The 17,852-nt window shown below is 43.2% G+C and overlaps 1 protein-coding gene across 2 annotated transcripts in view; it reads right to left on the minus strand.

The window, feature by feature from the left end:
* MYO3B (myosin IIIB) overlaps positions 1-17,852 on the minus strand; it is a 499,023-nt gene that overhangs the window by 176,083 nt on the left and 305,088 nt on the right. For both annotated transcript variants that reach the window (XM_032293013.1, XM_032293014.1), the window contains exons 24-25: positions 6,657-6,734; positions 3,223-3,428 (exon numbers count right to left, since the gene is read on the minus strand). In XM_032293013.1, coding sequence (XP_032148904.1) covers positions 3,223-3,428; positions 6,657-6,734 — 284 coding nt within the window. The remainder of the gene's footprint in view (positions 1-3,222; positions 3,429-6,656; positions 6,735-17,852) is intronic.

A 17,852-nucleotide genomic window follows, 5' to 3' on the forward strand; every position in this document is an offset into this window, starting at 1 on the left:
ACCATGTTGACCAGGATGGTCTCGATCTCTTGACCTCGTGATCCACCCGCCTCGGCCTCCCAAAGTGCTGGGATTACAGGCTTGAGCCACCGCGCCCGGCCTAAACTGCATTATTTACTACAATAGCTTCATAAATAAACAATTAGACTCAGCCCTATTCTTTTTTTCTTTATTTGAGACAGAGTCTCGCTCTGTCACCCAGGCTGGAGTACAGTGGCACAATCTCGGCTCACTGCAACCTCTGCATCCTGGGTTCAAGCAATTCTCCTGCCTCAGCCTCCTGAATAGCTGGGATTATAGGCGTCTGCCTCTACTCCTGGCTAATTTTTGTATTTTTAGTAGAGACGGGGTTTCACCATGTTGGCCATGCTGGTCTTGAACTCCTGGCCTTATGTGATCTGCCCACTTTGGCCTCTCAAAGTGCTAGGATTACAGGTGTGAGCCACCGAACCCGGCCTGACTCAGCCCTCATCTTTTTTTTTTTTTTTTTTTTTTTTATTTTTGAGAAGTAGTTTTGCTCTCGTTGCCCAGTTTGCCTAGGCTGGAGTGCAATGGTGCAATCTCGGCTCACTGCAACCTCCACCTCCCAGGTTCAAGCAATTTTCCTGTCTCAGCCTCCTGAGTAGCTGGAATTACAGGCATGAGCCACCACACCTGGCTAATTTTTTATTGTTAGTAGAGATGGGGTTTCTCCATGTTGGTCAGGCTGGTCTTGAACTTCCAGCCTCAGGTGATCCTCCCACCTTGGCCTCCCAAAGTGCTGAGATTACAGGCACAAGCCACCATGCCCTGCCATCCCTATTCTTTGGATGTTTGCCAGAACACATCCTAATGCAAGCAGTTAGGTATTTGCCTACTGTATTTCTTCTGAGAGACTATGCATCAGAATCCATTGCCCATAAAAACAGTAAATGTTCACAGTGGTTATCTATGATGTCCCTCAACAGTGTGGCTCCAGCATTTCCAGGTGGCCTCTTTCATGCCTAGTCATGAACATAAAGACTTCCAATTCACCTGGCCCTACTGATGAGAGGACATTGTGCCCACGTCATTTTGCCAGAAAGCTCAAAGATGATATGGGCAAGAAAGTATTTTAGGCTCGGCCAAGCCTGCAGAGTTGGGTAATTTGGGGACTGGGGAAATCTTTCCCCTTTCTGAAACCCAACAGCATGATCCCAGGAACATCACCAGGTGTATACTCAGGGTTTCAGTCCTGAATGCCAGAAAATACAAAAATGTAGAGTAACATTAAATGAGTTTTTATCTTTTATTTAACTCCATTTAATAAACCTTGAATGGCTGCTTCCTGTCTTTGATTGTCCTGTCTGCATATTTCCTGCTGAGAGTTTACACAACAGCACTCTTGAACAGGAAGATAAGAAGTGTACCTATTTGTTGAATAACATCAAGGGAGAAAACTGCTAACTCATCCATTTTGTTAAGTTGTTCAAAAGGATCAAAATACCAATTAACTTGCTGGCTCAGAAATCTTTGATATCCTCAGATTTACTGGCATTTTGAAACTCCTGTTCATACTTGCCTAATGGCTTTCTGATTATGAACAAAGAAGTGCCAATCCATTCAGCATTTGACCTGTTTTCTTAAATATTTTTATGTATTCAAACACTGTTGCTAAAAATACTTGACTAGTCAAATTCATGAGCTAAAATATTCTTTTCTTGTTCCACCTCCAAATTTAAGAGGAAAAAAGAAGCTAAAGACACTTTTTAAAAAGCTACTTCGTTCTTATTTTTAATTTAAAAGCTCTCATTGCAAGGAACTTTTTTGCCTTATCTTTTCCATGGAATTTAGCAGTTTGGGAGACCTGATGAAGCAAGCTACCATATTTAGGACACAGCTTTTCCTGAGAAAAAGTTGGAAAAAATGACCTTGGGCACATGTTTCAGAGCAGAGGTGGGAAAAAAAAAAAACAAAAAACACAAAACACTAAAGATGGCTTAAGGAGTGAGGCGGGTTCTACAATGGATTTTGTTTTTTTCTTGATCGGCCTGTCTTTGTCAGGCATACAGTAGATTTCAGTATTCCTCTCCAGGCATCCTCAGACAGCAGTGCTTCTCAGAGGTGTTTTCTTGTTATTGCTTTCCTTTTTCCTTCACAGAAAATTCTACTTGTACTCACATTCATGCATAATCTCTATGGCAGTTGTTCAGAAAAGAGCAGTATTTCATTCTTAGGCAAAGGCAATTTCTGGGTTAAGAAAGTGCCACGCAATTTATTTCAATAAATACTGATGGAATGCTCTGAACTGAAGAGATTAAAAGCATGGATGCTGAAACCAGACTGCCTGGGTTCACATCCTGGCTCTACATCGACCAGTATGAGATCATGGGAAAATCACTTACTTTCTTTTCATGCCCCAGTTTTCTCACCTTTACGTTTTGTAAAATAGGGATAATAACAGAGTCTAGCTTATAGGATTGTTGTATGGATCAGATGAGATAATACATTTTATTACTATCCTAAGATAGTACTCTTAGGATACTTTAGGTGCTATATAAGTGTTATTATATTATATCATCCCAGAAACTGAAAGAAGAACACTGCTTGGGTGCATTCAAATCCACCAGAATCTGGGCCCACTTATGGAGGGATACTTTCTTTTTTTTTTTTTTTAGATGGAGTTTCATTCTTGTTACCCAGGCTGGAGTGCAATGGCGCGATCTCGGCTCACCGCAACCTCCGCCTCCTGGGTTCAGGCAATTCTCCTGCCTCAACCTCCTCAGTAGCTGGGATTACAGGCACGCGCCACCATGCCCAGCTAATGTTTTTGTATTTTTAGTAGAGACGGGGTTTCACCGTGTTGACCAGGATGGTCTCGATCTCTTGACCTCGTGATCCACCCGCCTCGGCCTCCCAAAGTGCTGGGATTACAGGCTTGAGCCACCGCGCCCGGCCCATGGAGGGATACTTTCATCCTAACAACAAAATGCCTGGTGAACTTGAGACCTAAGGATTTATAACATATAAGTGTACATGAAGATTTAAAATGTGATCAGAAGGAAGCTTAACCTGGCTGCTGGATCACTGCCGTTTAGGTGAAAGTACAGTAAAAATGCAACATTCAAGCAAGTAAATGGCAGCTGGCAACTAGCCAATTACATGTTTGGAGTGGAGTGGGAAGGAGGAACAATCTTAGGAAACAGAGATGGCCAGAGTAGAGCTACATTTACAATAATGCATTCCCAAAGATGATAATCTGACCTTTTCACAAATTCTTCGAAGAGGATGCGGTGGGAATAGCCCTGGCGGCGGATGCTGACTGTCTCCAGAATCCCTGTGGAGCGGAGCTGGGCCACCACCCTCTCTCGAGAGAACTTCAGGGCCTCTCGGTCATCATTGGGTTTAATGCAGCGCACAAAGTGGGGCTGTCCAACCACCATTTTGGAGAGCAGGTCCATCAGAGAATACTACCAGGGAAAAAAAAATCCACAAGGAACAAGGTTACCACCAACACAATGGATAATTACAACATGGGCCTGCAGAAGCCTCTAGAGCAGTTTGAGGCTCACAGACTTTTTTGAGGAGAACATGAAATCAGCAATAGAAGATGATAATATAAGTTCTACTTATAGTCATCTGCAGATTAAAAAACATTCTTTAAACATCACCTAGTGCTAAGCAATATCCCATGTGGCAGAAACTTAGCTAAGAACATGCTCTAGGATATCCGATAATTCCATTGCCATAACTAGAATGCTTGCCGCTGGTATTCTAAGATGATGTTCCACAATCATACCTGTAATTTAAAATGTCCAGCTTTTGAGGAAGGGGCTAATTGCTTCTTCAGCCTAAGAACCACCAGATAGTCTAAACAGATCCTACTGACACGATTGGTAATAAGGTAGTGGAACAGAAAAGAAAAATACAAAAATAGGACAAAGAAAATAAGAGAAGTATGCAAAAAGGTGATTATGGTGACTATCAACTAACATATATCAAGCAGCTGGTACAGGGCTCTCATAGCAAGAGGGGAGGAAGGACGTGGAAAATCAGAGAGGTGCTTGTGAAGTGGGGCTCAGTTGTTCCTCAGGGGCATCCATGGCTGGAGCTCTTCTGGGGACCACTTCAGAGGCCATTATAAGCCAAAGGGAACCAGTCCCATTATTTCATAGTCACGGCTCCTACAGTTCAAAATTGGTATTACTTAGCTTACCAAGGTAACTTATTTTCCAGGTTTAGCATTTGGGAACTGGTATTTTGAGAACATCAAACTGGTTGTTATGGGTATATTTCTGAAAAACCATAAGCCAGAGACTTCTCTGCTGAGAGGGGGTCCCTAAGGTCTTGAGGATCACTTCACAGAGTGAATAGAGCCACTAAATCCAGTGGGAAAACATACACAGGCACCAAGGGTTACTAGGAGGAGGTTATGGTTTTGATGTATGTTTCCTCCAAATCTCATGTTGAAATGTGACCTCCAGTGTTGGTGATGGGCCTACTGGAGGTGTTTGGATCGTGGTCATGGGGGCAGGTCCCTCATGAATAGCTCGGTGCTGTCTTCACTGCAATGAGTGAATTCTTACTCATCAGCTCATGCAAAAGCTGGTTGTTTAAAAGAGTCTGGGATCCCCTCTCTGTCTTGCTCCCTCTCCATTCCTCTCTCTCTTGTCAGGTAGCATGCCTGCTCCATGAGTAAAAGCTTCCTGAGGCCTCACCAGAAGCTGAGTAGATGCTGGTGCCATGCTTGTACCACCTGCAGAACCGTTAGCCAAATATACCTCTTTTCTTTATAAAATACCCAGTCTTGGCTGGGCATAGTGGCATATTCCTGTAATCCTAGCACTTTGGGAGGCTGAGGTGGGTGGATCATCTAAGGTCAGGAGTTCAAGACCAGCCTAGACAACATGGTGAAACCCCGTCTCTATTAAAAATACAAAAAAAATTTGCTGGGTGTGGTGGCATGTGCCTGTAGTCCCAGCTACATGGGAGGCTGAGGCAGAAGAACTGCTTGAACCCAGGAGACGGAGGTTGCAGTGAGCCGAGATTGCACCACTGCACTCCAGCATGGGTGACAGAGCGAAACTCTGTCTCAAAAAAAAAAAAAAAAAATTATCCAGTCTCAGGTATTCCTTCACTGCAACTTAAAATGGACTAACAGATGAGGCTAGAGCCCCTAAAGGGAATAGGACCAGGTGTGTCTCAATATAAGAAATAAGTAGAAATTAGAAATAACCAGACATCACAATGATGAGGCAGGTGCCCAACTGCCACAGATGCTATTGCACAACTCACTGCATGGATGGAGTACTGGATTCAAAGGTCTGGGGCCCCTGCAATTCATACTCTGAGCCCAATTCTAGCCTGCCTCTGAGGCACAATTGGCTAGGTTGGATTTCTGCACTTTAGATCCTTGCACCTGCTAGCCTCCCATGGAGGCTTCTATCCAAAGTGCTGGCTCCCAAGTCCTGCCCTTCAGCTGGCCTTCCAGCTTTCCACCCACCTGACCTCTCATCCTGCCAAGCCCTCTCCTGTGTCAACTCCATCTTACTACCTCATTCTGCTGTCCCTGAGATCAGTTCTAAATTTGATCTAACAACATTTCTTTTTTTTCTTTTTGAGATGGAACTGGTATTTTGAGAATACCAAGGAACAACTGAGCCCCGCTTCACAAGCACCCCTCTGATTTTCCACGTCCTTCCTCCCCTCTTGCTATGAGAGCACTGTACCAACTGCTTGGTATATGTTAGTTGATAGACACCATAGCCTTCTTTTTGCATACTTACTTTATTTTCTTTGCCTTGTTTTTGTATTTTTCTTTTCTGTTCCACTACCTTATTACCAGTTGTATCAGTAGCAATTCTCCTGCCTCAGCCTCCCAAGTAGCTGAGATTACAGGTGTTGGCCACCATGCCTGACTAATTTTTACATTTTTTGTACATATGGGGTTTCACCATGTTGGCCAGGCTGGACTCGAACTCTTGAGCACAGGTGATCCACCAGCCTCGGCCTCCCAAAGGGCTGGGATTACAGGTGTGAGTCACTGTGCTCAGCCTAACAGCATTTTTACTGTGAAACTACCTGAACCCTAGCTCCCCGTGGTACATGATCCCTAAGGGCCTTCCAACTCTAATGCTTTATAATTTAAAGTCAAACAAATCTGTGCAAATTGCTGCAAGAGTATGTGTCTTATCTTTGCTATATAATATACATTTAAGAGAGTCCTTCTAGAGAGCAAGTCTTTACCCAAAGGAGGCATTTAACTAGAGGAAGTATCAGAAATTGGGGTGGCAGAAATGAGAAACAACAGGGCTCAGACAAATAAGCTGTACAATGGGTCAATTCAATCTAGGAAAATAAAGTCAATGAGAAGACAGGTCCTCTCAGTATCTGAAATTGATAAGTCATCTTCTGGAACTTTATTAACTACTTTACTATTCAGTATGCCAGAAAAGTGGCTGCCCCTAGTAGCTTTAAGACCTAGAAGCAGCTCAAAGGCTAACAAAATCAGTCATTTAATGGGCCGGATTCTGTGCCCAGTGTTCTCTTCCGGCCCTGCTTCCACCACTTCCCCAACCCAACCTTTCTTGATGCTGCACTTTGCCCTTGTTTCAGTGACTCTATCAGGGCATCTCATAAGAAGGCTTGGAGAGTCCTCTTTGGAAGTAGGCAGAATAGAGATCAAGAAGACTCCATACCCGGAAGTAAGAAGCCACGGTTTGCCTCTTCATGTTGGTGGTTTCTTCCGGATGCCGTATCACCTCCAGAGTGTCCACCTGGAAGCATAGGTGCAGGGAAGTGATTAGAGGATCTAGGCACTTAACTCATGCTCCATGTTTTTCAAAATCTGAAGGCCTGTTTGGTCAAATATCTGAGGGGCCATGGTATTTAGGATACAATAGTGTATACTGTGGGGAGAATTTTTCAAAACATAGAAACAAAAGGATATGCATTGTTCTACTCATTTGACAACAGTATCTCACTCTGTAAAACATCATATGGTCTCAGTGTAAACCCCTGTTATTTCTATACTTCTCCATCCTCTAATGAACTCCTGTTAAATTCTCTAGTAAGGTCACATGAGACCAAACAATTGCTTAAAAGGAAACTGGGCAAAAGTGCCTGAGGCCAAATGATTATAAAGACACTATGGTCCCAAAGCCCAGGTTGTACCGCAGGGAATTAGGCCAGCACCAGTTGCCTTCCAGGTCATCAGACTCTGATGCCGCAATACTCCTCCTATCTCCCACAGTTCCCATGTGCTCACTGCAGACAGGAGCTCAGACACCAAATCACTCAGGAACCCAACGGAATGCACCTGTTTTCAATATCGATCCCAATTACCTGGGCTGACTGGAAGGAATTTATTGATGAAAACAATTGTAGGGACTGCCTGCAAGCAGCCTGTGTTTTGCTATTATAACGCAACAACAAAAATTCTGCTTTGATTTGCAGAGTGCATGAGTAGCATTTAGCACTGGCCTTGCCGTGGCAGCTTCCCATCTGCTCTGAACAGGTGGCAAGGGTACAAAGCAGAAATGTTTGAAACGGAAGACGCTGCTGTCAGCGTGCGTGTTAGGCTGGGTGGACCGCCGTCCAGGCAGCCACCTTCCCATGGGGTGAGGATGTCTGCAGCCTTGTTCAATGAAAGTGAAAAACTGGTGCTAAAAGGGATGGGAGTTAGGAGGGGTGAATAAAGAGGCTTACCTAAAGGAGTATGTAGGAGACTGTGTGCAAAATGGAAGGAAATGCTTCAATTGGGAAGGATAAAGAAAATAGGTTTATTTAAGAAGGGGAGCTACGTTTTTTAAACCTAGAAAAACAACCTAAACAGTGGGCAGGTCTATGACCTCAGAGACAGTGCAACTTTATTTTAATGGGCCGCCCGGCAGATGCCATCAGTCCATTCACATGCAGCTGAAACACTTATACAACTACCTGTAGGTTTGACTTTTTAATTTTTTCTAATGCGAAAGGAGGAAAGGAAAGATCCTGGGTTTAGAAAGGAAAGGGAATAAACAGAAACATAACACAGCTGCCCTACCTGCAAAGCATGTTACACTCTCTCCACTGTCACCAGATGGGTCCGCTCAAGGTTTCTTTCCCCTTCTCACCCTGATTTGAGTACAGAACTCAGAGCTGGTGAGGTTTGGGGCAAAGTAATCAGGTCTGAAGAAAAGGCTTTGGCTAGGGAAGTCTTGGGGGGATTGTAAATTCTGGATTTTCTTCAACTTTTTTCTCCTTATTTTCTTCTATCCTGACCCCATCTGACACACACACACACACACACACACACCCCACTTTGGGAATTTCTCCACCACTTCCTTTTTCTTTGAGACAGTTTCATTCTTATTGCCTGGGCTGGAGTGCAATGGCAATCTTGGCTCACTGCAACCTCCCCCTCCAGGGTTCAAGCAATTCTCCTGCCTCAGTCTTCTGAGTAGCTGGGGTTACAGGCACACTCCAACACACCTGGCTAATTTTTTTTTTTTTTGGTAGAGATGAGGTTTCATCATATTGGCCAGGCTGGACTTGAACTCCTGACCTCAAGTGATCCACCCACCTTGGCCTCCCAAAGCACTGGGATTATAGGCGTGAGCCACCGGCCAAGCCCACCACTTCTTTTTATTAAGAGATCCTCCCTGAAGAAGCACCTCGCCAAGCCCACCACTTCTTTTTATTAAGAGATCCTCCCTGAAGAAGCACCTCTCGCTTTGAACCTGGCTTTTCCTCCTTCATTTTCCTCCCTTTTTATTCAAATTACCTAGTGAGCACCAGCCCCCCAGGCAGCTGAAAAGCTCATTTCTGTTTTTCTATTGGTAGATGTTTATGGATCGATCTATTACCCTCCCTCAGAACTTATAACAGACACTTGTCATTTGAGAATTTAACAGTTTAGTGACCAGAAAATCCTTGATGTGTATTAATTCAGCTGAAACACAATTTAAAAGGAACACTCTTGTAAGAAAATTTCACATGTATCCCATAAATCTGTACAAATAAAATATAAATAAAGGAATAATTTGTATTGTTTTCAAGATCAGCACCAGTTCCCTGCAGCAAACTGGAAAAATGCAGAGTTAAGCATCAATTTGCACTCCAAAAGCTCTAAGGATAATGGTCAGGAGGGAGCTCCCAGCTACTGATGGCCCCTGTCTAACAGCACAGCATCTGTGTTTCACAAGCCTTTAAATTCTGTCCTTGTAATCACATACAGAGTAACGTTTGTAAAGGAAGTAAAAATCTATTCTTTGATATATACAACCTGGAAATGTTAATGCTTATGTGTAATTCATCACCTACATATTTAGTACTGTGTTTGACAGAATGAGTGACATGTTATTGGGGCATTTTCTAATTTAAGAATTTAGAAAGGTCTTCAGTTGGCCAGGGGTCTCTTGTATATTTGCATAGTATAAGGTTCTCCTGAACTTAGAATGGATCTAAAAGAGAGAATTTCTGACAAGGAACAAACCATAAATTGCTTCTCTCAGCCCTTTAAACTAGACCTGTCTCGGTATCAGGCCTCCCAGGGAACTCCAAAGCCAGACCCACAAATCCAAACCAAAAAGGCTGAGAAGCCTGTTGTGTAGCCTAAGAGTTTGTCTTCCTGAGTTAATTTCATTAATATAATAGTAGTAGCATGATTCGATTTTTTTTTTTTTTTTTTTTTGAGACGGAGTTTCGCTGTTGTTGCCCAGACTGGAGTGCAATGGCGCGATCTCGGCTCACCGCAACCTCCGCCTCCTGGGTTCAAGCAATTCTCCTGCCTCAGCCTCCTGAGTAGCTGGGACTACAGGCACGCACCATCATGCCCAGCTGATTTTTGTATTTTTAGTAGAGACGAGGTTTCACCTTGTTGACCAGGATGGTCTCGATCTCTTGACCTTGTGATCCACCCGCCTCGGCCTCCCAAAGTGCTGGGATTATAGGTGTGAGCCACTGCACCCGGCCGCATGATTTAATTTTTTAACAAAAAATGCTTTTTGAAATAACCTGGAAAGTGGGTTCTATTAGGGCATCATCTAGCAAATAGTTCTTCCCAAAAGCGAGGATTTGACAAGGAAAATATCCTCTCCAAAGTATTTACCTGTTTTTACCTTAGGAGAAAAAAAGAGACCAGAAAAGCTTTCCTAGGCTGAGTGACTGCTATTGACACACTTGGTTGAATTCTTGCTAGCTGTGTGGCCTTGCACTTGTTACACTCATGTGCCATGGAAGTAGGACATTCTAGTCAATGATAAGCTGTATATACGACAGGAGTCCCATAGATTATAATGTAGCTGAAAAATTCCCACTGCCTAGTAATGTTGTAGCCATCGTAATGTCATAGTACACTTCATTACTCATGCGTTTGCAGTGATTTGGTGGAAACAAACCTGTGCTGCCAATTATATCAAAGAATAGCATGTATGATTATGTACAATACTGCATAATAATAAGCAACAACTATGTTACTGGTTTACATATTTATAATACTAGTAGTCATTATTTTAACTGGGTGCAGTGTCTCACACCTGTAATCCCAGGGTTTTGGGAGTCCGAGATGGGCGGATCACTTGAGGTCAGGAGTTTGAGACCAGAATGGCCAATGAGGTAAAAACCCATTTCTTTCTTTTTTTTTTTTTTTTTTGAGACGGAGTTTCACTCATGTTATCCAGGCTGGAGTGCAATGGCGCGATCTCGGCTCACCGCAACCTCCGCCTCTGGGTTCCGGCAATTCTCCTGCCTCAGCCTCCTGAGTAGCTGGGATTACAGGCATGCACCACCATGCCCAGCTAATTTTTTGTATTTTTAGTAGAGACGGGGTTTCACCATGTTGACCAGGATGGTCTCGATCTCTTGACCTCGTGATCCACCCGCCTCGGCCTCCCAAAGTGCTGGGATTACAGGCTTGAGCCACCGCGCCCGGCTGTAAAAACCCATTTCTATTTAAAATAGATTAGCCAGGCGTGGTGGCGGGCACCTGAATTCCCAGCTACTCGGGAGTCTGAAGCAGGAGAATTGCTTGAACCCAAAAGGCGCAGGCTACAGTGAGCCAAGATCATGCCACTGCATTCTAGCCTATGTGACAGAGCAAGACTCCATCTCAAAAAAAAAAAAAAAAAAAAAAAAAAAAATCATTGTTTTAGGGTTTACTTTTTCTACTTACATTAAAAACAAAACAAAACAACAACCAAAAAAATGTTAACCATGAAACAGCCTCAGGCAGGTCCTTCAGGAGGTATTCCAGAAGCAGGCATTGCTATCGCAGGGAGATGATGGCGCTATGCATGTTATTGCCCTAGAGACCTTCCAGTGGGACAAGATGTGGAGTCAGTAGAAGACAGTGATACTGATGATCCTGACCCTGTCTAGGCTTAGGCTAATGTATGTGTTGGTGTCTTTGTTTTTTCAAAAAAAAGTTTTAAAAGTAAAAGTAACAAATTTTAAAGTTTATAAAAATATAAAGAAGATTTTTATACAGTTGTACAATGTGTTTGTATTTTAAGCTGTTATTATTAAAAAAAAAGAGTCGCCGGGCGCGGTGGCTTAAGCCTGTAATCCCAGCACTTTGGGAGGCCGAGGCGGGTGGATCACGAGGTCAAGAGATCGAGACCATCCTGGTCAACATGGTGAAACCCTGTCTCTACTAAAAATACAAAACATTAGCTGGGCATGGTGGCGCATGCCTGTAATCCCAGCTACTCGGGAGGTTGAGGCAGAAGAATTGCCTGAACCCAGGAGTTGGAGGTTGCGGTGAGCCGAGATCGTGCCATTGCACTCCAGCCTGGGTAACAAGAGTGAAACTCCGTCTCGAAAAAAAAAAAAAAAAAGAGTCAAAAAGTCTGTTAGACAGACTTGTCCCAAGCCATTGTTTGTTTCGCAGACCTTTTTAAGCTCATAAAATAAAAAAGTTAAGGCTGGGCGCAGTGGCTCACCCCTGTAATCCCAACACTTTGGGAGCCTGAGGTGGGCGGATCATGAGGTCAAGAGATTGAGACCATCCTCACCAACAGGGTAAAACCCCATCTCTACTAAAAAATACAAAAATTAGCTGGGCACAGTGGCATGCCTGTAGTCTCAACTACTCAGGAGGCTGAGGCAGGAGAATCGCTTGAATCCAGGAGGTGGAGACTGCAGTGAGCTGAGCTCACGCCACTGCACTCCAGCCTGGTGACAGAGCAAGACTCTGTCTCCAAAATAAATAAATAAATAAATAATTAATTAATAAATAAATATCAAAAAGTTAAACTAAACTAAGGTTAATTTATTATGGAAGAAAATACATTTTAAAATAAATTCAGTGTAGCCTAAGTGTACATTATTTATAAAGTCTACAGGAGTGTACACTCCAGGTCTTCATATTCACTCACCACTGTTGTTAAGAACACACAGTTCCTCTTCAAAGGGTTTTGGTTTCTGGTTCTTTCTTCTCTTCTACAAAGTAATCTTACCCATTCATCTATCAGCCCTCTCTATCTCTGCTGTGACCAAACACGCCCAAGCATTTCCCATCCCCTATGTTACCATCCTTCCCATCAAAAGCCCACCCTTGTCCCCTAATGATGCCAACAGTAACCAATAGGAAGTAGCCTAGATTGTGCAGTCCAACCCCAGCCCACAGGGGGAAGACATAGGAACAAGGTGTGCATTCAGGGGTAAAAACTGCTGCTTTCCTTTGTTTGCGTGCTCTCCCTTGCCTCTGTTTTGCATGCATAAGATGCCCTTCTATAGAAGTAAATTGCCTTGCTGAGAAAACTTTTGCCTGAGTATTGATTCCACGTTGCAACACCAAGCATTTTTATCTCCAACAATCTGGGGGCTCATCTGGAATCCCCATTCTCCACTGGGGAAGGGTCCCTGGTCCTCTCCTGTGAGGAGGCACACTCTGCTGCCTTGTTGCGGTGGTCTCGGGGTAAAGGAATCAAGACCCACCTGGTGTGACAAAACCTAGACTCTCAGCAACGCGGGAAAGAAGCTGGTTGCAATGAGCCGATATCATACCCCTGCACTCCAGCCTGGGTGACAGAGTGAAACTCCATCTAAAAAAAAAAAAAAAAAAGCTTTCCCCAGCAGCTTGGGGAAAGGAGGCTCACACACCACAGTGACCAGATAACCCTATGCACAGACCAAGGTAAGAAAAGCCGTGGGGACAGCGAAGTATTTCCTTGGTGGTCGGGATTCTGGATGTTGAAAGTGTGTAAATGGTAACAAGCACTACTGCTGTGTAAGTGATTGAGTCCAATCTGCGGTTCCATCATTACCGCATACGGCTAATGGCGGCTCTCTTGTAGGGATCCTGACACTGGGGTTTATACAGTCCCGCCAAAGCTAAGAGGAACATAATTTCCCTCCAGGGAAGCGGCCACAGCAGATGAAGCGAGAGAAGGTGCAAGGAACTCCAGCAGGTGAAGCTAAAGGATAGGCGAGACATTTCTAATACGAGAAAATGAGCCTAATGGCCTTAGCAAGCCCCTAGAGAAAGATAGGTGAGACATTTCTGATACAAGAGATTGAGCCTAACTAGGACCCAATATCGGAAATACCCCAAGGAAGACAAGGAGTAAAAAGGATAAAATTAGCAAAGATATCCCCCTCACCCAACATTGTCCCCTAGGTCTCATGTTAAAACATTGGAAAGGTAATGAAAAGACTAAACATAAGAAAAAGCAACAAATGATAAGCTATTGCTGTTCCATTTGGACTCAAGAACCAATCCTTGAATCCTTAGTTTTCTAGCCAAAATTTGGGTTGAATGAGGAATGTATTTGTGAACTTTTAAGAGAAAATGATGCTAGTAGGAGACGTGCCTCCCAAGAGGAAATAGATTATGACCTATGCTGGTGGCAGGGACATGTCCTTTACCCTCCAAGAGTTGAAAGGAGCGAGTAAAAAAAAAAAAAAAAAATCCCAGAAAACAAACAAACAAAAAAACTAATCTTTAGAGGAAATTTAGTTGTAAGCACGCCCCATCAAGTTAAAAAGGCAAAAAGGTAGTTTATTGACTCAGGAATCGTACAAGCCTGTTCTGTTAAAACAAGATAATTTAACACTAACCACTGAACATAACATAGCAGGTTTCTTAACAGGGAGTTTAAATTTAAAAAAAGAATATACATGTTCAGATTTAATTGACTATCACACAAAGGTTAGGCCCAATTCAAGAAAGACCCCCTCCCTTCAAAACAGGGTGGCACTCATTTATAGATGGTTCCTCCCAAGTGATTGAGGAAAAAGACACAACAGTATTCAGTAATTAATGGAAAAGCTCTTAAAGAAATAGTCAAGAAAATTCTCTAATAATTAGTCTACCCAAACTTGTGAGCTGTTTGCATTAAGTCAAACCTTAAAATACCTGTAAAACCAGGAAGGAATCATCTATACCGATTCTAAGTAAGCCTTTGGGGTGGCTCATACATTTAGAAAAATTTTAAACTGGAAGAGGTCTTCTTAATAGCAAAGGTCAAAACCTTGTTCACAAAAAGTTAATCACCCGAGTATTAAATAACCTTCAGCTGCCAAAAGACATAGCTATTGTCCATGTCCCCAAACACCAGAAAAACGTGTCTTTTAAGAGCTGGGAAAATAACGGGATGGGTGTGGTGGCTCACACCTGTAATCCAGCACTTGGGGAGGTGGTGGTGGGCGGATCACGAGGTCAGGAGATCAAGACCATCCTGGCCAATATGGTGAAACCCCATCTCTACTAAAATACAAAAAAAATTAGCTGGGCATGGTGGCGCACACCCATAGTCCCAGCTACTCAGGAGGCTGAGGCAGGAGAATTGCTGGAACCCAGGAGGCAGAGATTGAGTGAGCTGAGATCATGCCACTGCATTACAGCCTGGGTGACAGTGCAAGACTCTGTCTCAAAAAAAAAAAAAAAACAAACAAACACATAAAAGTTGGGAAAACAGCTTAACAGATATGATAAGCCAAGCAGGCTGCCTTTTCTTCTACACCTGTTTTCCGCTCAACTCTTTACCTCCTTCCTACAACCATGATCCCTGTTTTCTCTTCTGAGAAAGAAAAGCTAATAGAAATGGGTGCTAAAGAAAACTCAGAAGGAAAATGGAGATTTCCATACCAAAAAGAAATACTGTCCAACCCCTTTATAAAAGAAATCCTGTCCCATTGCATCAGAGGACCCATTAGGGATCCCAAGACATGTGTAACGAAGTTTTCAGAGTTTATAAATGTTTAAGGATTTATATCCTAGCCAAACAAGTTACAGATAGTTGCTTACTAATAAACAAAGTACAAAAGAGATTTCCCCTTAAGGGAAGGAATCCAGGCTTAAGACCATTCCAAAGTACCCAGATTGGTTACATAAAGATGCCTCCAATAGGTCATCTAAAATACTTATTAATGATAATAGATTATCTCACTCACTGGGTCAAAGCTATTTCCTTTTCAAATGCAATGAGCAATAATATAGTTAAAGCATTAATTAAAAATATAGTGCTCAAGTTTAGGCTAATAGAAAATATTAAGTCAGGCAACAGAACCTGTTTCATAGTGCACATTGTTAAGAAGCTATCCCAAGCCCTAGACATTAAGAACTTCGGTACCAAAGCCCATTACATTCCCCTAAAATCATTTACCATACCCTGAAATCATCCGCACTTCTCCATCTCCCTCTCCCTTAAGAAGAAGGGTATGTAGGCCAGGCGCAGTGGCTCATGGCTATAATCCCAGCACTTTGGGATACCCAGGTGGGCGGATCATCTGAGGTCGAGAGTTCGAGACCTCGAGACCAACCTGACCAACATGGAGAAACCCTGTCTGTACTAAAAATACAAAAATTGGTATACCTTCCTCCTGCAATACTGACTTATACAACAAGGTAAGTCAGTTGGAGCTGAGCAATCGTGCTTTCTGCCCACATGACAAACATCCTGCTTGGTTCCTGGTGAATGGTTAGCCTTCAGAGTAATCACAAATAAGTTTTACAAATTGTGTTACAATCCCTAAGCCGTAGCAGTTGAGCAAGCTTCTATCTACATATGGTCTCCATTTTAAATGGTTATCAAAATTTGAATAATAAAGTATATATTAAGTATTTCCTATCTGAAATCACTGTACTGAACACTTTCTACACTATGTCATTGAAGTTTCAAAATGACCTATGAGGGAAGGACTATTATTTGTCCCATTCTACTTATGAAGAAGTTAATACTAACATATTTTAGGTAAAATTCCCAGTCCTACAGTCAGTAGATGGTCATGCCTATGTCTGAACCCACTTTGATTCCTAAACCATACTTCTGAAACATTGTATACCGCCACTGAAACCACCTTTGCAAAAATGATAACTGAGACAATGATTACAGTGAAAAGAGATCTGACGTAACACACTCCATCTTACTTCTAAACTCCAAGCTGTTCATTCCTGAGTGCAGGCCAAACTAACTTTAGGAGGAACTTGGTTTATAGTTTACCTTTGAAACAAAGACAACAACAGCCCTTTCCCAAAACAAACCTCCTCCCTGCCTGGGGACTAAACTGCCTTTGCAGGACTAACAAATTAGCCACAAGATTAGAAATCATGATTTAGCAGTCATGCAGCTGTAGGCTGCAAGATTCTACATTTCCCCAAATTGCTCCTGGGGATAACATCAGTATTGTAAGACCCAAGATTAGTGCTTGAGATATTTTATAGACCCTTCAATGGATCACCTGGCACCACCCAGGTCGATAAACTGGCTCATCTGGTCTTGTGGCCCCGACCCAGGAACTGATTCAGTGCAGGTGGACAGTTTCAACTCCCTACAATTTCATCTCTGACCTGACCAATCAGAACTCCTAATGTACTATCCCTCCTACCCACAGAATTATCCTTAAAAATTCTGATCCCTAAATTCTCTGATTTTAGTAATAATAAAACTCTGGTCTCCCACACAGCTGGCTCTGTGTGAATTACTCTTTCTCTATTGCAATTCAACTGTCTTCATAAATCGGCTCTATCTAGGCAGCGCCAAGGTGAGCCCGTTGTGTGGTCACAAATCTGGGGACTGGTCTGGAATTGCCTTTGTGGCTACCTGCCTGTGGTTCGATAGCTCCTTTCCTGTGATGCATCCAGAGGCCCGCCCAAGCTGCCACCTAGTTCTCTTGGATAAGGGGCTGACTCTGGCACTGTCTCTACTGGCAGGTTACTGCCAGCCCGACATGCCTGAATTTAATTGCAATAGAGAAATAGTCATGAGGAGCCATTTCATAACTGTAGCCCCATGGTAGGGTGTCTGTGTCTAGGTCTATCATGGGGTGTAACTAGAGCTGTATTGCAGGGTATCTGTCTGTACCCCAATCATGGAGTGTCTGTAGCTAGAGCCCCATTATGGGGTGTCTGATTTAGTGAGTATTCTAGGTACTGCCAACACCTCCTTCCTTCTCCTGATAGGTTTGGCTCCTGCAAGGTCTCAGTTGGCTCTCCCTAATGAGTAGGAAGAGTCTCGGTTCAGGAGATTTCTCCTCAATCAGGAAGATTGTGGGGAGATTTCTCAGATGAAGAATAGGAAGTTAGTTTGGAAGGAACACTCTTGGAATTCTCGGCCACGGATCTTGATTTGCAAGGCCTTCAGTCCGTCTTGTCTTTGTTGCATGTGTTTGTTTTTGTGGACGGGATCTCTGAAGAAACTGCTGACGGAAGTCCAGCAGGCCTAACTTGAAGAACCCTCTGTAAGTGTAATCACATTTGGTGAGCCCTGAAGAAAGCACAGTGGGCCTGACTCTGAGACTCTCCACTCTTTGTCTTGCCCAGAAACCACTTCTTACATTCCTGGTTGGAGGTCGTTCCTCCCCACCTTAAGTGGATCACAGATGGCAGGAATGAAGGGGAGAAGGTTTGAGCCTCATTCGGTCAGGTCGATATTGAGGTGACTAGTGTCTGTTTTGTTATGGGTATTTTGCTT

The sequence above is a fragment of the Sapajus apella genome, unplaced genomic scaffold (assembly GCF_009761245.1).
Source record: "Sapajus apella isolate SASKATOON/1434 unplaced genomic scaffold, GSC_monkey_1.0 scaffold28, whole genome shotgun sequence".
Taxonomy (NCBI): Eukaryota; Metazoa; Chordata; class Mammalia; order Primates; family Cebidae; genus Sapajus; species Sapajus apella.